The sequence below is a fragment of the Podarcis gaigeae genome, assembly GCF_964106915.1.
Source record: "Podarcis gaigeae genome assembly, chromosome: 3".
In the NCBI taxonomy this organism is placed as follows: domain Eukaryota; kingdom Metazoa; phylum Chordata; class Lepidosauria; order Squamata; family Lacertidae; genus Podarcis; species Podarcis gaigeae.
In genome coordinates this window covers 86,822,092-86,837,519 of record NC_139680.1, presented here as the reverse complement: position 1 = coordinate 86,837,519, position 15,428 = coordinate 86,822,092, and the positions used below count along the sequence as shown (strand labels likewise).

The following is a 15,428-nucleotide window of genomic DNA, read 5'->3' as shown; positions in this document are numbered from 1 at the left end:
AAGAGGAAAGAGTTAAAAACCATCCTTGCACATGGCAGTCATGATGAAAATCATCCCCATAGTGCCTTTAAAACACACACATATCAGCAACAACATCAGCAGCAGCAAGTAAGAGCAGCCCTTAGATTTGCATTTAGGTATGGATGCTATACCTCAGTTCTGCAGTGATATGCTTATTAGGATCAGAGGCCCATTTGTATAAACATCCCAAGTCAATAGACCATTTTCCCAGTTGGTAGTAGCTATGCATTCCATTCCCCTGACACAAATATTCTTGTAGTTTTGCACTTTGTGTAAAGTAAAGACACCAGAAAAATAGCAGAGCTCATTTCATAATATTATAAATAATACAAGCAGCTTTCTATCACTTTCGGTCACATTACACATTTTTGTCTTCTCTTAAAAAAATACTTCTCTAAAGCTGCTTCTTTCTTGAAGCCATAAACCACAGCAGGATCCTCTTCTCAATTCCATCTACTGGCGCTGATCTCTTCCCCTTCCCTGTCATTATTATTCCTTCATCCCTGAGTTCATCTTACTGTTGCCATCTCTGCCATATAAATCCTCTGAGGCGGGTGATCGCATCACTTCTGGGCAACACCTAGCACACAAATGAAATAGCCGCAAAAAGCAATAACTGGATTGTGCCTTTGCTGCATAAAATAATGCCTCATTGAGAAAGAGCAGTGGAAAGGGAACAGCTCATTAACAAGCTTACTTGTTTATGCTTCCACATATTTAAGTTCTTTGGGGAAATTCACCAATCACTAAGAACAAATGTGGTGTCACTGAAGAACAATATTTGGTTGCAAGTTAGACCTAGCAATTCTTGTGGTGCTTTATTGCAGAGATCATGGCACTGTGCTCTTCTTTTGCATTAATCCCAAGCAGCTAAGAGAGGCACTGCTAATATTTATGTTGCCAGCATTCACATGCACTTAATAGTTTGTGCTAGTAATCTCCTTATTGGGGAAGGTGATGACTTTTGCTCCTTTATTAGAAAACTCCCCTGCCCAGAGTGGCTGGGGAGGCCATGCAAGATGGGCAGAGTTTAAGTAACAAATAATAATAATAATATTTCTAAGCATGGAAGAAGCTATCAATTCCATGACTGGCCTCCTCCAACGATGTATTATTCACCTGACTAGACCACGCATGCAAGCAGCTGTAATTGCATGAGTATGTCGTATGCTTGCAACAGCTTTCTAAGATAAGGTTGTGCGATTGGCTTGCAATTAAAGATTGGTATCAGTTTGGGCCCACTTGGTGCATAAAAACTAGGCAGCTAATCATATCATTTACCAAACTTTATTGTTGGAGTAAAAATGAATTCACTTTGACATTAAGTATTCCCAGGGAGTGCTGCAGAAAGTAAAGGCAAGGGGAATGGGGTGAATAATAATAATAATAATAATAATAATAATAATAATAATAATAATTTATTATTTGTACCCCGCCCATCTGGCTGGGTTTCCCCAGCCACTCTGGGTGGCTTCCAACAAAGATGAAAGATACACTAAAATGTCACATATTAAAAACTTCCATGAAAAGGGCTGCCTTCAGATGTCTTCTGAATGTCAGGTAGATGTTTATCTCTTTGACATCTGATGGGAGGGCGTTCCACAGGGCGGGCCACTACCGAGAAGGCCCTCTGCCTGGTTCCCTGTAACTTGACCTCTCGCAGTGAGGGAACCGCCAGAAGGCCCTCGGAGCTGGACCTCAGAACGATGGGGGAGGAGACGCTCCTTCAGATATACTGAAATCAGTGGTGGCTTTTAAAGAAAAGTTGTTGTTGTTGTTGTTTAGTCATCTTAGTCGTGTGTGACTCTCCATGACCCCATGAACCAGAGCATGCCTTGGAAACGTTCACTTTCTTCTCAAAGCATCTCCTTTTTTTATGTCTGTGCAGTTTTCTTGGCAAAATACTGGAGTGGTTTGCCAGTTCCTCCTCCAGGTGGATCACATTTAGTCTAAACTCTCGGCTATGACCTGTCCGTCTTGGGTGGCCCTGCACGGCGTAGCTCAGAGCTAAATGGAGTTATTCAAGCCCCTTCGCCACAACAAGGCAGTGATCCATGAAGGGATTAAAGAAAAGTAGAATCATGTAATTGGAAGGGGCTCCAAGGATCATTTAGTCCAACCCTTTGCAATGGAGAAAAGCAGTTTGGGTAGGGTCTGATTTAGGACGGTGGTGGGGAACCTTCAGTCTAAAGACCACATTCCTTGATGGAGAGCTTTTTTTGGGGCTGCACACCATTGGTGAGAGAGCCAGAGGCAAAGGTGAGCGAAACAATAGATTGGGTTCTTACCTTTGTATGGTTGGTTGCATTTCAGCCATGCAACAGTCAGAGGTTTATACACAAACACATCTTCCCATTCTGTATCCAGGCAAACAAGAGCATGATGACAATTCAAGGACACATCCCAGTTCAGGAAAAGCCAATGCAGAGCAGGACTAGTAAGGGATGTGGCTTGGAGAGAAATGTAAGTGGCCTGGGCAGCAGGGATGTCAGATAATTCAGATGAAAATGGAACCAGGGACAGAAATGACCTATGTTAGCATTTTTTTGTCTCATGTTCAGACTGGAAAACAACACTGCAAATGTGGTAGATATTTGCTATTTTGTTTCCATGCAATAAATAGTGTGTGTGTGTGTCCCATCCCACATTTCCAGTGTATTTCCTTTGCACCAAAATGAACATTGAGGAATAACATAATGACGTCATTCATTCATTATGTAAAATTCTGCTACAGCAGACAGCAAGACAAATGGCATAGTTTTTGTTGGGAGAAGAATAGCTGAATGGATATGGTGCTGCACCTGAGGAATACAGGAGGGAAAGGAAATGGATGAGAGAAGCATCTTGAGAGAAGCTTAAGGTTCCCCCACCCTAGTTTAGAATGTGGCTACAGGGGAGAGAGAATAAAGAAACCTCAGACAGTTTCAAGACGTCTGTGATGGCAACTCCACGGAATACAAACACAGAATGTTATGTGAAACACCACCTCTAGCTTTCTGCTTTGTAATCAAACGGGACCAGCAAAGGCAGAGAAGTCCTCAAAGAATTCAGCACGGCTTATAAGGAGTGGCTAATACATATCTCAGATGAAGGTGGTGCGAATTTTAAAAAAGGATTATAGTACGATTAATCCTAAGCAACTAGTTTCACACTTCAGCTAAGGTAAGGAGATGGAGCTGCTGCTTGCTTAATCCTGAAGTGTGAATGAACTCTTCAGTCACCAGTAGAGAGAGAAAAAAATTGTCATTAATTTTATTTTTCCATGGGGAAAAAAAGAAATGATTTTATTTATTTATTTATTTATTTAGCAAGCTCTCTCTCTCACACACACACACATATATATTGCATGACTGTAAGAAAATATCTAAATAGTTTAAAACATAAAAGAAAATATTGAAATTATTTAACGATTAAACCCAACAGAAAACACATGTAACTTCTGCATATCTGGATATGCTTGTCTAAACAAAAATGTTTTAAGCCAGGCATCCCCAAACTCGGCCCTCCAGATGTTTTGGGACTACAACTCCCATCATCCCTAGCTAACAGGACCAATAGTCAGGGATGATGGGAATTGTAGTCCCAAAACATTTAGAGGGCCGAGTTTGGGGGTGCCTGTTTTAAGCAGATGCAAAAAAGAGTCCAGTGAAGGTAGTCTTGGTGTCAAGTCCACCAGTTTTCCCAGGACAGACATTAAGCTTGCCAGCCCCTCATTTCCAGGAACCCTTTTGGGTCCCTTTTGCAAAATTGGTGTTAGAGTGGCCACTTTCGAGTCCTTGAGTATGGAGAGTGATATTAGAGAGCAGTTACATATTTCTGTAGTATGTTAAGCACCCTTAACAAACTACGTTTCCCAGGAAAATTTTGGTGAAGCCAAATGTAAGTTGTGGTTGGGGCCTAAATAAGGTCCATCCTAAATAAAAGTCCTCCCACCACTTTTAACTTTTGCTCCATGACTGTGGGCTTCCTCCTTATTGCTGTCTAGCTTCATTATGCAGATTTCTTTCTCTTCAGAGACCCTAGAATGCAATGTATTACCAGATGGAAATAAGGCTCATTGGCTATGAAGGAACACTTCCAACAGTTCTATCATTAATTTCTGCGCTGGAAAGTTTTGTTACTATCTTGTAACTGAAAAGTATGGCTAGCAACTAGTACTTGAGGAACTGTTTCTATATATAGCATGCTGAAGAGCCAATCTTTAGTTTAAAATGCAATTTGTGAATATGCCCTCATTCCACAGATTTTGTTGCTGTGAATGAGGAACAATAGGGACAGTGGGGAGGAGAGAGCTTTATCTTGTTCTTATTTCCACTCTGAGCTATTCTTAATATGCAGCGCTACATTGACAGGAGACCCATGTAGACTTCAGAAATCTACTGTACTTATTAAGCTGCCTGTGTTAAACAGACTCTCCTGTTATTCTACAGTTTTAAGTTTGTATCTGTATGAGCCACATTGCCTACTAGGAAAAATTGGAAGCTGCCTTACACTGAAGCAGAGCATTGGTCTATCTACTTCAATATTGTCTACATCAGGGTTTTCCAAACTTGGGTCACTAGCTGTTTTTGGACTACAATTCCCATGATCCCTGAGCACTGGCTCTGCTAGCTAAGCATGATGGGAGTTGTAGTCCAACAGCAACTGGAGACTCAAGTTTGGGAAACCCTGGTCCATACCACTGGCATTCAATAGGTTGGCAGAACCTACTAGTGGGTCATGGCCTGATCCAAGGTGAATTGCAACAGGACGTAGGGTTGTCTTATTCCAGGACACATCCTCTTTTTCATGGGTATGTAAAATGAGAGTAGTCATAGTGATCCATAGTTAAAAGCAGAGGTTGGCAAATGTGTCCTCTTTTTTGCTCTTCAGAAAACATAAACAGGAGCAGTACCACTGTGCAAATATATGGCAGAAGATTAAGAAATGGGTCTTCAAATACATGTTTAGTTTATAAGTAGGTCCTGAGTCTAAAATGGTTGATACCTAGTCTATGCAGGCTGACAGTGGGTCAGGATTTCAGACAGGGGTCAGATTGTAGGCAGCTACTATTTATTCCTGACTGTTTGTTTGTTTCTTACATTCCTAGATGGGAAATAGAATCTCAACTAAGACTCTACTCTCCTTCTGATTGGATAAAGGGTTGAGAGCAGGAGTCAAGCTATATAGGAAGATACAGTGGTACCTCGGGTTACATTCGCTTCAGGTTCAATATGCTTCAGGTTACAGACTCCGCGAACCCAGAAATAGTGCTTCACGTTAAGAGCTTTGCTTCAGGATGAGAACAGAAATGGTGCTCCGGCGGCGCAGCAGCAGCAGGAGGCCCCATTAGCTAAAGTGGTGCTTCAGGTTAAGAACAGTTTCAGGTTAAATACGGACGTCTGGAACAAATTAAGTACTTAACCCGAGGTACCACTGTAGTTTGTTAGAAGGTTGTGAACACTGGGATTCAAAGAGCTGGAGTGGAAGAGCTACAATAGTGTAAAGAGGCCCAAACAAAGAGCTTGAACAGTGTAAAGTGAGAGGCAGCAGAGTCGGGCATTGGAAAAAAGGAGCCAGGGAAAAACCCCACAAAGGGACCCAGAAATTGCATCAATGGGTGCAAGTTGATAAGTATTGGTTAGGGAAACAGTATCTGATAGATATAGCAGTGCTTCTTTTCAGGGGCTACTCAAGGGTACCCAGCACTGGCACCTCTTTTTTGTTGTTGTTAAAACGTGTAGTAATTACTGTAACAACTTCATGGTGAGTACCGGCACCTATTTTTCTAGAAAAAAATGTACTGGATGTGTTTATCTCTAGTTATTTTTTTATTTGCTTCTATTTGATTGAACAGCTACTCCAATCATAAAATTACTTTTTAAAGAAGTCCCCCCCCCCCTCAAAAACTGCTTACTGTGTTGCCTTTCTTAAACTTTAACTAAAAGTACAAGTGGTTTTGTAAAAAATAGGTTTGTGGCCACACTTAAGTGCCTTGCTATTCTACGCAATACAAGAAGTAGGTCTGGAACATTAAAGGGCTGTTTAATGGAGGAAGTCAGAGAAAAATAAAGATGTCCACATGGTGACAGCAGCAAACATAACAAGGAGAGGGGTTTGGTTTGGTTGACTGACTTGTCTCACTTCCCACTCACAGTTCAGGCTACAGCCTATGCTGTCACAAAGGCAGAGCTCTAGAGATGACAGTTTCCTAAGAAGAACTTGCTGATTCATCACTTATTATGTAAGCTGCCTATGTCAGCTGGATACATATCCAGTTAGAAACAATATTCTGCTTCTTATTCCTTGATCAGCATGGGGTTGTGGGTTTGATTTTGGTTTTTCTTTTTGTGTATGTGTGCACACAGTATATATATTGTATACAAAATAAGTAGTCTAACCTCCTGGCTTTTTCTTGTCCCATTTTAACACCTTTGTCCTTTCAGCCAAATTAACACGAAAAGGAGAGCTAGGTAGTTAAATCTTGGATGCTTACAGGATTATAACTCAGTGACCCAGGCATGTCTTTAAACCAAAGCAATTGCCCCTTGTTGAGTTTCTATTGCTAGGTTAATAAATGAAAACCACTTTCCTGATTTGTAATGTGTGTTAACATGGATTTAATCCCAGCAGTAATGTTGGAATGGCTAGACCCCCATGCACCATTCAAGGTTACTAGTGACCTTGAAGGTCAGAGTTAGGAAAGAAATGAAGGAGTGCAGGGACACCAGAGGCTGTGAATATCAAGTATTTCAGGATTTTGGATAATATGTGTTCTACTGTAAGGAGGGGGGGAGGAAAAAGAGTGTGATGACAGACTTGGTAGAGGAAACATATTCAGAGATGAACAGCTAAATGTTTTTTGACTTAGGCATTTGAGGAAATAAACTAAGATTTAGATATTTCCTTCTGCTGTTGTCCAGTGCTTTGGCCCCACCCACCCCACTCATACTACTTTCCCATCACATTTTAAATTAATGTTGCTGTTTTCTTTCCCTTAAAGGATGATCCCTGCTACAAACAAGGCTTTTGTGGTGAACAACCTGGTGTCTGGGACAGGCTACGATCTTTGCGTTCTGGCCATGTGGGATGACACCGCCACAACGCTCACCGCTACCAACATTGTGGGCTGCGCCCAGTTCTACACCAAAGAGGACTATCCCCAGTGCCAGTCCATGCACAGCCAGTTCCTGGGGGGGACAATGATCCTGATCATCGGAGGCATCATCGTGGCAACTCTGTTGGTGTTCATCGTCGTACTCATGGTCCGGTACAAGGTTTGCAACAATGCCCCGGGGAAGATGGCTAACGTTAGCAATGTCTATTCACAAACTAATGGATCCCAGCCTGTTCAGAACGGGGTCCTGCCCCAAGTCAACCCCAAAGTGGTGGTAAGGAACGAGCTCATGGAGTTTAACTGTGAGTCTGCACACAGCAGCATCTCCTCTTCTTCTAGCTCTGTGAATAGTCGTGACTGCGATGGCTACAGCCTCCAAAGTGAGCAGGGCACATTGTCCAGTAAGTGGAGGCCCCCATCGAGGTCAAAGCACAACAACATTGATCGGCTCATGGGAGCCTTTGCCTCCCTGGAACTGAAGTGTCAGAAAAAGGAGGACACAATTGACTCCAGAACTTCAACAGTGGCCCATCACTCAGACAAGGAGCCACTGCTGGGCCAGCATGAGTCCAAATTCCGTAGCCTCCTCATGTTGCCACTGGAGGGTAAAACTAAGCGTAGCCATTCTTTTGACATGGGAGACTTTTCCACCTCTCAGTGTTGCAACTACCCCAAAAAGATCACAAACATTTGGACAAAACGCAGTCTGTCAGTGAACGGCATGCTTTTGCAGTATGACGACAGTGACCTGACAGGGGCGAGGGGAACTTATGGGAGCTCGGAGTGGGTGATGGAAAGCACAGTGTAAATAAGAGTGGCCCTCCGTTCCATTCTGAATCCCTCCAAGCATAACAGAAGTCCATGATTGTTAAAAAGGCCATAAATGTGATGGGAGAAACACACAACACATGTGCGCGCACACAGCCGTATATCGGTCAGATAATCAAGTTGGATAAGAGAGGTTATGAAATGTTAATAGGTGTGTGTGTGAGAGAGAGAGTGAGAGTGAGAGAAGCTGATGAAATGTATCCAACACATTCATTATGTTTGTGTGAATGTCTCAAGGAAATCACGGGTGCATTCCTGGTGAACTGTCAAAAAAGCTTAAATGAGGATTAAAAACAGGTTAAGCGGCATATGTTTCATTCAGAGAGGAATTCCTTCCCTCTTCTTTTTTCTAAAAAGGAGACTCCCATGGATATAAAGATGACCTGAGGATAAGCCCAGCTGCTACTATGGTTGTCCAAGGACCTTCATCAAGACAGCATCTGGAGAAAAAGAGCATGCGTGCAAACCATCTTCTCGGCTTAATCTCATAATGGAATCAGCAACACGTGGAAATTTTCTTGCCATGGTTTGGCTGAGGATTTTTTTTTATCTCTTTCCTCCCAGAAATAATAAAAAGGTCTCTGCTGTTTATTTTTATTGCTTTTCTTTCCTGCACTAAATTAAGGAAGACCAGTCACCTAGTGAACTGCACACTTGTTTTCCTCTTCTGATCTTTATATCCTAGGGTGGGGAAAAGAAATCTAGGAGTTAATATTTTTTTAGATTCCCCCTTTGTCCATTCCCTTCATGATCCTTTGTTTGTCAGTGTATAAGGAGGCTGCAGATAATTTGGTCAACTGTCTGAGGGAGTTTGATGTCTGAGAGGAGGGAGGTAGAGAGGAAGCCGGTTTTCATAATCAAAGGGTGGGGGAAAATGAAACTCTTTTGATTATCTCTTCATAAATCACTTCCAGCTAAGGTTAGGCAGTTTCCCTCTATTCAGCTGAGCACGAACAATGTAGACTTGCATACCCTTTCCATAAAACAAGCAAGCACCGTCCTTGCGTGCTCGGTGCCACCAAATGGCATGTAGCAATGTCAATCAAAACAAGAGCTCGAGAACGTGAGATCTCTAGGCATATTGTGCAGTGAAATGTTTGATTAGGGGGATGTTTCCAATAAGCCATGGAAAACAAGATGCTTTGCAGAATAGGTGGTGTCCCATGTTTAATCGTTTTGGTGCTGCTTCCCTTGCCCCTCACCACTTTCACAAGCCCTTGTCTCATGCCAAGATCCATGCTCTTTTGAGATCAACTGTTGTGGCTTGCAAACTAATTACCAGACACATTTGCAGGCACATTGCTGCAAGACCTGGGATTGCTGAGGATATGCATGTGCAACTTCACTAAACCATGACAACTGTGAAATTTGCAGTACTTATGGCAGCGAGAGCAACCGGCCTTTAATTCAGATATATTTTTCTGTATTTATTTGCTCCCAGGAATCATTCCACTTGGAAACCATTTCTGAAATTGCACATTATTTTGAAGGGATGTGCTGAGAAAGGTGGCAAAGGATAGAAGAAACACACATACACACACAAATCTCTATGTATTTTTTTTAAGAGAGAAAAGCTCAGAGATCTATTGTGACATGGCTGTGTATTTGATCTTGTTATTCGTCATGTTTCCTATTTGAAGTTTTAGAAAATGACATCCCTGTGAACAAAATATTTTCTTTTTTCTCTCCCTCTTTTGCTACAAAATGTACAGTAAAAAAAACTTATTGGGAAAAATTAGCCTCTTTTCTTTCGTTCATTTATTTTGGTGACCTGTTCTGAACACTCAACCAATAATATTTCTTGCAAGTGGAATAATAATAATAATAATAGTGCATACATACATACATACATACATACATACATACATACCTGTGGTCTAAACCACTAAGCCTCTTGGGGTTGCTGATGGTAAGGTCGGCAGTTTGAATCTGTGTGATGGGGTGAGCTCCCATTGCTTTGTCCCAGCTCCTGCCCACCTAGCAGTTTGAAAGCACACCAGAGCAAGTAGATAAATAAGTACCACTGTGGTGGTAAGATAAAGGTCATTTCTGTGTGCCCTGCCACTCATCACAGTGTTCTGTGCACCAGAAGCAGTTTAGTCATGCTTGCCACATAACCCAGAAAAGCTGTCTGCAGACAATTGCCGGCTTCCTTGGACTGAAAGCGGAGATGAGAGCCACACCCCATAGTCAAATTTGACTGAACTTAACCATCCAGGCGTTCTTTACCTTTACCTTACCTACTGTCAATCATGAGATTACTTGAAGATCACAAGAGCTGCTACTTTTGATCCATCGGTTACCTCTTGTGGTTAAAAGGAAAAGAAAAGCAACATAGAACAATGTTTCTTTACATGGTTGTAACATAAAGATGATGAAAAGATCATGACTTTTCTTGAAGTCAGTGAGAGCTATCTATTTCACAGATCATCTCTACTCCAAATGCAATATGTCATTGGCTAGCTAGGCACCTGAACTTCCCAGCACTCCCCTTGGTGACCAGTCCAAATTCATAGTGTCACCAACAAACACAGTGAGTAAAAATGTGAGTTGCTAGATGTGTTCCCCTTTTGAAGTCTATCTACTTCAATGACATATAAATGACAATTGCTAAGCTATCCTTAAGGGTGGCTGTGGGAGATGGAGGGACCACTACTTCCTATGGCTTAAATGGGAAGAGTGTTCAATGCAGGGGGAGGCTGAGCCAGTGTAAACAGGGACTGAACAGTATCTCACATATTGTGTATTTTTGAGAGGATATTTCCCGAGACTTTTCACGGGTGCCATAGGATGTACAGGCTGGGCACACTTGCAACCCATGGGTGCTATTATGATGACCTTTCATATATATGACAATCCCATATTTTCCATTCAACAAACTTCTAATGGGCTGTCCCCCACTCCACAGACTCCCCAAATCTGGACAGTCAATTGAAAATTAACCACATATCAACTACACAGGCTGCTGTGTATAGATACTGCTACAAACCTCCCTGTCCAAATGTCCCTTACTATTCTTCGGACAATTGCCTCCCTCCTTAGTGTATCTATATCAATCTGTGATTATGTTTTCTAGTGTGCGTGGGGGGGTGTAATTGTAATAAAATGAAATTGCATCCTATCAGTCTATAATTCCATAATCATAAGGAGAAAATGCAATCACAGCAATTGCCTTTAATTGTATAAATTGTTGCATAGGATTATACAGTGGTAGTGGTTTTCAGCCCTACATCAATTATTCATTTCGCAGGAGACTACTATAGTATCTGATACCCAGTTATACAGTCAGCTCTTTTTTGACTCCCAGGGAGCCAATCCTTAATAGTTACTTTCTTCTGAACACTTACTAAATGTTGCTGTTTGTTTGTTTAGATTAACCGCATTTACTGAAATTATTCATGCGCTGCTGTTTTCCTAACTGTTTTCCATGCCTCTGCGTGCAAAATGGCTCCCTCTAACAATCCCTTTTGCAGAAAGAAATGATTATTTCCCACTGGGGTTAGTGTATTTTATAAGTCATCAATTTATAATTTATGAAGAGGCTGAGTTATCTTCTCTAAGACAAACAGCACCGGAATATTTTCATACCAGGCAGTTAATTACTGACTGTAATGGATTATGACTCAAACCACAAAACGCATGTCTGAAAGGAGAAACTAGAGAAAGGAAACTGGTCTGGGACGCACTGCCGTTGCCAGACTCTGTGCGGCAGGAATGCCAGATGTTGTTCAACTACAACTCCCATGAATGCTGACCACAGGCTATGCTGGCGGGAGCTGCTGATTGGAGCTGGAGTCCAGCACATCTGGAGGGACACAGGTTGACCATCCCAGTGATAAAGGATGCTGGTAAGATTTCCAAAAAGGTAAGAGAAGTTGCTTAGTAACCCACACACATCCATCTGAGTGTTTGATACAATTCAGTACACAAAGAACAGCAAACCCTGAGAGATTGATTAGGCTAGGAGATAGTGATCTGAAAATCACTCACTGAGCTTCATGGCTGAATGGGGTTTAAAGTCTAAGCACTAAATGATGGTGATGATGGTGATGATGATGAATTTGTACCCTGCCCATCTGACTGGGTTGCCCCAGCCACTTTGGGCAGCATCCAGCTGGATATAGAAAAACACAACAACAGAACATCACACATTAAAAGCTTCCCAATACAGGGCTGCCTTCAGATGTCTATGGAAGGTTGTATAATTATTTATCTCTTTGACATCTGACAGCAGGGCATTCCACAGGGTGGGCACAACTACTGAGAAGGCCCTCTGCTTCTTGCAGTGAGGGAACTGCCAGAAGATCCTTGGAGCTAGACCTCAGTTCTGGGCTGAACAATGGGGGCAGAGACACTCCTTCAGATATACAGGGCCAAGGCCGTTTAGAGCTTTAAAGGTCAGCACCAACACTTTGTGCTCAGAAACATACTGTGAACAAATGTAGGTCTTTTAGGACTGGTGTTATATGGTCCCGACAGCTGCTTCCAGTCACCAGTCTGGCAGCCGCATTCTGGATTGGTTGTAATTTCTGAGTCACCTTCAAAGGTTGCCCCACACAGAGTGCATTGCAGTAGTCCAAGCAGGAGATAACCAGAACATGTACCACTCATGGTGGTTATCATAAACATAAAGACGGTGAAGTTGGACAATAATGAAATACCTGAAGAAATCTCATCAGCAGCCATGTCACAATTAAGAATAAAAATAAAATTCTAACACGCGATGGTTTCCAACTTCCTGCCAAAGGAACTGAGCCTCCCTAGGCACAGAAGAAGTTACACTGGGACAAAACTAATTCCACAAGGAGAGATCTTATACAAATATAAGACAATACTAGTCCTTTGTAGGACTAACAGATTTCATGGCTTGGATTGTATTTCCCATGTCTATGGATGAAACCCCATGTTTGATTTCTGTGACTGATTATTTCAATTAGGACCATTTGAATTATTCAGGGTAACTAAATAATGAAATAACCTGAGTCCACTTATGCAGAGACTCCACTCCCAACCTGCAGGAGTGGATTTATTGTCTATGAGCATTTGCCAACCACTGCTACTCCTCCCCAGCCCCCTGAGTGAATTACGCTTCAGCCCAGGCGAAGTTTGCAATTTGTTCACTCTTCATTAGTGCCTCCAAAAAGCCCTGTTGGGGACCATTTAATGAAAGGAAGATGGAATTAAAAAACAAGAAAGCTAAAGAGCCACATTGGTCTTGTAATGTTCACTTTCATGAGGAGAAAGGAAAGCATGTACTGAACTCATTTTTAAACAGAGAGAGAATCAGAGAGACTAACTCTAGCAATTCCACTTCAAAGTTACTGCTGCATCTTTAGTGGCAAAGTTAATATATTGATTACACCTGGCACTGATATGGCTTACATCTGGTATAAAACTTCAGGCTAAATTCCCTGAATAAACAACTTGGGTTTCCAGGTGCCAAGTGCCAAAGTTCAATCGCTTGAAGCTATATTCCCACAGAGCCTCCTTGCAATACCGGTGGCTTGTATTATGCACTTGCGGATAGGCAATTTCCCACTGGCCAACTGGCAGCCAGGCAAATCAGCTGAAGGTGGCCAACCTTGCCACAAAGCCCAGAAGCAGTTTTGTGGCTTGGCAGATTGAGCTGCCAAATAATGGGGACTTGAGAGGAAAAACTCACTGACTGAGTAGGACTAGGAAACATATCAATGTTGCGGGACATAGAGGAGCCAGGTTGGAAGAAGGGGCAGAGGAAGGCCTGTAGCCTATGGGTTTGCAAAGGAAGGTACATCTTAGCATTGGGGAGTTACACAGTATGGCAAACAACAACCAGAGTACAAATAGTTTAGTAAATATTAAGGAAAGATCTGTTTCATCAGAGGTGGGGAACCTTGTAGCCTGAGGGCCACATTCAAGTTTTTGTGAGACACATGCCATTGGTGGATGAGACCAGAGAGAAAACCAGAATGAATGGAGTAACACATGGATGGATCTCTTACTTCTGCACTAAAGGCTATATTCCTACCAAGCAAAAGACTGAGCTTCCTGCACATAACCTCCACACGCACAAACACATTGCCCATCCTCTACCCAAAAGACATTATCACTGTTCAAGGGTAGGGTTGTGGCCTGAGGTGAGTCCCAACGGTTGGATTGAGAGCCACATTTGGCTCCCAGGCCTGAGATTTCCCACCTTTGTGTTAAATAGGTATTTTTTTACAAGCAAAATTTATTTGTGTCAAATGCTTCTCGGTCATCATTGCACTAATTACCCAGAACACTAGAAACAGAGAACCAATTTATAATGCTTGCAATTGGCAATAACACTGTCTCTGGCCACACCTACATGACACATTTAAAGCCCTCTTATACCACTTTAAACAGTCATAGCTTTCCCCAAAGAATCCAGGGAACTGTAGTTTGTTAAGGGTGCTGGGAAATGTAGTTCTTTGAAGACCTCCTAACAACTCTCAGCTGTAGTGGATAACCTTGAGTGTTTGGGAAAAATGTTTTGAGGTTTTTACTGGGGTTGGTGGAGTCCTAGATTAATTTTTGTTTAATGGGAGTGATGAAATGGGGGAATTTCTGCATGTGTAGGTTGACTGAGATATGAGTATATTAATGGTTGTGGATTGTGTGCGTTTTTCACTGAGAGGAAATTTATTGAGCGAACAGAATTCTATTTTGCGAACAGCGATGTTTCATCTGTTTTGGTGTTTTATATGGTATTCCTTAATTTTGTTGTTGCATTATCTGAGCAAACCCATTTGTGATTTTTTTTCCTGATGATCCTTGAAATAAATTAACAGTCACTAAGGTCTATAGAACCACAAAATATCTTTACAGTAAAAAATAAATTCCTAAGGGGGAGTAATTAGACTGGATATAAAACACTGACCATTGGGTGGGTGATGGGAAAAGGGCAGGGGCATGTAATGGGGTGTCTTGAATCCTAAAAAGAAGAACTCTGCAGGTTTTTGTGGGAATGCTAATGATAGTAGGAGAGGATATATTGATTAAATATCATCCTTTCTTCAAGGTAAATATTATCCTTCCTTCACTCACGCTAATGAATCATGTAGCAGAGCAGATTCCCTTCAATACAGCAGAAAGCTAGTTTGCAGATTCATTTGAATCTCATTAGTTAAGCAATCCAGTCTGGCTTGATCAGACTGGATTGTTCCTGGTGTCCCCTTTGATCCCTCTGAAAAGAATAAAGACACAAGAGTCTTTCCTTAAAAGTAACAAGAAGTTTACCCACATTCAGTTCACAGTATGAAGGCAGACTTTAGCTTGTAGTTACAGAACATAGTGTGAGTTAATCCTTTATGAGGACTGAGCCCATGTGCTGCTGGCTGAGAGCCAACAGACAGCAAAATACATTAAGAAAATAGCATCAAGAGAACAAAATGGCTGCAGCAGAGCAGCATGGCATCAAGAAAGAGAGATGACTCCATAAAAGATTATGGAGTCAGCCAGGGTCACACCCACCTCCCTGGTC

At 41.9% G+C, this 15,428-nt stretch overlaps 1 protein-coding gene across 4 annotated transcripts in view; it reads left to right on the top strand.

Moving 5' to 3' along the window:
• LRFN2 (leucine rich repeat and fibronectin type III domain containing 2) overlaps positions 1–9,631 on the top strand; it is a 241,983-nt gene extending 232,352 nt beyond the window's left edge. For all 4 annotated transcript variants that reach the window (XM_083732326.1, XM_083732329.1, XM_083732327.1 and 1 more), the window contains one exon: positions 7,004–9,631. In XM_083732326.1, the coding sequence (XP_083588452.1) occupies positions 7,004–7,925 (922 nt within the window). In that variant the 3' untranslated portion in view covers positions 7,926–9,631. The remainder of the gene's footprint in view (positions 1–7,003) is intronic.
• The last annotated feature ends 5,797 nt before the right edge of the window (positions 9,632–15,428 follow it).